The sequence below is a fragment of the Oryzias melastigma genome, linkage group LG11 (assembly GCF_002922805.2).
Source record: "Oryzias melastigma strain HK-1 linkage group LG11, ASM292280v2, whole genome shotgun sequence".
Classification (NCBI taxonomy): Eukaryota; Metazoa; Chordata; class Actinopteri; order Beloniformes; family Adrianichthyidae; genus Oryzias; species Oryzias melastigma.
Window position 1 is genome coordinate 579297 of NC_050522.1, and position 3316 is coordinate 582612.

Sequence of the window (3316 nt, forward strand, 5' to 3'; positions counted from 1 at the left end):
ATGGTAAAAAGTTTTTTTTTGTTTGTTTGTTTTTTAAGTTTTAAAAATGTAGTTCTACTGTTTGGCCCCCTGTGTGATTGAGTTTGACACTCCTGGTTTACAGCATTTCTGTGCCAGACTGTCTGTGGGTTCAGAGATTAAGCAAATCTCTTATTGTGGCAGACAGCGACACCTAGTGGTGCATTCTGATGTCCTTTTCAGCCCCATAAGCAGAATTTCTTTGTTTTTTTCTGTTTGTTTCCTTTAGGAAGAGTCCCACATTACACCAACATTTTCAGTAGAAGTCCGAACATCTTCATGGAAAGGAGCGGTTAGAAGAATACAGTTTTATTTATTTTCACATCTTCTTCTTTAAAAAAATATTTTGTTTCCTTTTTATTTTTACATAATAGTTCATTAGTATAACTTTTCAGAATTTTCTGTTGAGTATTCCAAAGTTTTATCTGGACAGGTGTTTGATTCTTTTAAAATATTTGTATCAGAATTGTGTGGAAGTTTCTCAGGGATGTTTTAAAGCAGACATGAAAAATAAATAACTAAAAAGAGGAAACTTGTTTTTTTAGTTTCATTATGAAATAAGTAATAATTTTAAAGCCTTATTCCAATTAGACTCTATATTCCAGGTAAAGCAAGTTCATAAATGTGAAACAAACTTGATTAATCCTAAAATAAACCCTTTCTCCCATTTGTAATTTTTTAACCCACAGAAAAAAATGTATTATTCATTTAAAAAACAACTCAAAAACAGCCTCAAACAAGGTTATTTTTCAGTGAAGAATTAGGTCAAAATGTCAATTTTCTTGGCTTCCCCCAAACACACAAAACAAGAAGCTTCAGGGACGAAAGGGAAGAAGAAAGATAAATTATATCGAATGTTTTACATAAATATCTCTACTTTTTCACTTTTCTTTAGCGGAATGTCATTTTTATTTTAAAATATCTCCAAATTCGCACCTTGACCTTTTTAAATTTGCCCGAGTTAGCAAACCGAGCGAACAACAATAGTCATATGACAGAAGTCACCTGACAGCGGCCCGCTGAGGCCCCGCCTCGTAGGCCTCATTGGAGGAGGATGGTCCCGGCAGCGATGTGATTGGTTACTGCTAGTCATGTGACGCTCTCTATTTGCTGTTGTTTATCTGAGGAGTGTTTGCGGGTTTTGGAAAGCTGCTCCCGCACCGACATGGTTGGTTCTGTTTGGGCTTAATTTCATGGTTTTTCTTCGTCTTGCTTCTCGCTTTATCTGAAGAAAAATGGCGCGTCTGTGTCACGCGGCGCTTCTCCTCGCGGCCTTTGGCGGTAAGACAGAACACTGAATTTTCCACAGCATTTTCTCTGACCGTGAACCTCACATAAACAGTGCATTTAATGGAAGTTGAATTAAAAGAAGAACATCCTAAATTACACATTAAAGGCACATTTATGATATTTACTTGTGTTTTTGTGTAGTCATCTTGACATTAGACGGCATTTATCTGTATATATTAAATAGTTGTATTTATAATATTTGTTTTTTTAATCATTTTGTAAATGTGTGTTGGTAAACTAGTTTATCTCCTTTATGCACTTCAGTGGCTCATTTCATGGTTAAAAGAATTCTTTAAAGAAACCTGATGATATTCTCATATAAATGTGGATTTACAGCTTAACTCATATTCTCTGCTTATGATTTGTGTTTTCTTCTTTAGTAATAGAGGGTAAATCTGTGCGTCCTCTTCCTGATTTTGGGACTACTTACCATGTCAAAGGTCAGTTCTAGAACTGTCTTGTCTGTTCAGGACGGTTGTGTTTTGTGTGAATTCCAACTCATGCTTCTCATTACAGGAGTCATCTCTCTTCCTTATGCCGAGATCGTCGAGCCGTTTCAGGGCTGGTTTGATTTGGCATCAAAGTCCAGCAGAATTGACTACTACCATGGTGAGAAACCCGTGGTGCTGCGGCTTCCTTCCCTCCTTCCGCCGCCGCCGTCTGACTCGTTTCTGAGGGAGGAGTTCTGTTTCCACCAGAGGAAGAAAGAAGCAAACCTGCAACGCCATCAAATCAGCAGGAAATTAAAACGGCAAAATCACTTCTTCAGGCATTTACATGATGGCTTTGGTTTTATTTTCTAGATCGCTTTAGTTACTTTTAAATATAGCTGAGTTTTTAAGAAAAGACTGATTAAATTGACTCTTCTTTTTTACTTAAAAAAACAAAGAGGAAGAAATTGAATCTTTGATTTTCATTTAAAGCTATTTCACAAACAGTGTTTGTGTATTAATTTACCACATTTGTTAGTTTAAATCACTATTAGGACGAAAACTATTTCCCTTACTAAACAAAATGATCTTGTAATGTTAATTTAAAAACCTTAAATCAGGAGTGTCAAACTCAATCGCACAAGAGGCCAAAATCTAAAACACACTTTAGGTCACGGGCCGAACAGGATAAACATTTATTGAACACTCTGAAACTACATTTTAAAACTGTAACTTTTTAACATAATTATGAGCAACATATATGGCATTACCTGAGATAATGCTGTTAATACTGTAAGATGGATTTGGCCACTGAAGATGCTGAAAATGATAGTTAAGGACACTCAAGCTGAAATCACTTAAGCTAATAGCTGAAATAGCTGAAGCTGATAGTCAGCTCAAATATTAGCTAAATGCCAAATTAGCCTAAAAACTAGAAAAAAAGCCTAGCAAAAACAGCTAGCATATAGCTTAATATGCTAGCTCATATAAAGCTTTTTATAAGCATATAGCTTGAAAATAGCTAAACTTCAAAATAGCCTAAAAAACTGAAAAAAGCCTCAATTACCCAAAACAGCTGGCATGTAGTTGAAACATGAGCTAGACTCCAAACAGACTAAAAATCTCAATAAATGCCAAAATAATACAAAAATCTAGCAGAATGCCAATTTTTAAACCTTTAAAACTGTAACTTTTTAACATAATTATGAATAATTAACAGGCAGGAATATTATTACAGAATAAATCAACTTAAACCTTAAATAACTTTCAATATTTTACTCTCCATAAAAATATATTTTGTCAAAATGATACAAGTTAGAAATGAGCTCAAGATAACATCGGGTCATTAAAAACAGTAAAATAAAATGATCTGGAGGGCCTGTACAGAATTACCTGGAGGGCCGGATCCGGCCCCCGGGCCTTGACTTTGACACATGTGCATTAAAATGTCATTTTAAATTTGCAACTACACAGATTGATTGTTTGAGTGTTGACTTCCTCCCCTCTTACAATGACGGTGCTGTTCTGATCATAAGTACATTTTACTGTGGAGTAAAATCAGAGCTGAGAATAAAATA

At 35.1% G+C, this 3316-nt stretch overlaps 1 protein-coding gene across 1 annotated transcript in view; it reads left to right on the forward strand.

Moving 5' to 3' along the window:
* Positions 1–1117: 1117 nt before the first annotated feature.
* The window catches only part of zgc:110239 (uncharacterized protein LOC550326 homolog), a 17627-nt gene continuing 15428 nt past the window's right edge, over positions 1118–3316 (forward strand). The window contains exons 1-3 of the mRNA XM_024263737.2: positions 1118–1299; positions 1689–1748; positions 1825–1917. Coding sequence (XP_024119505.1) covers positions 1254–1299; positions 1689–1748; positions 1825–1917 — 199 coding nt within the window. The 5' untranslated portion in view covers positions 1118–1253. The remainder of the gene's footprint in view (positions 1300–1688; positions 1749–1824; positions 1918–3316) is intronic.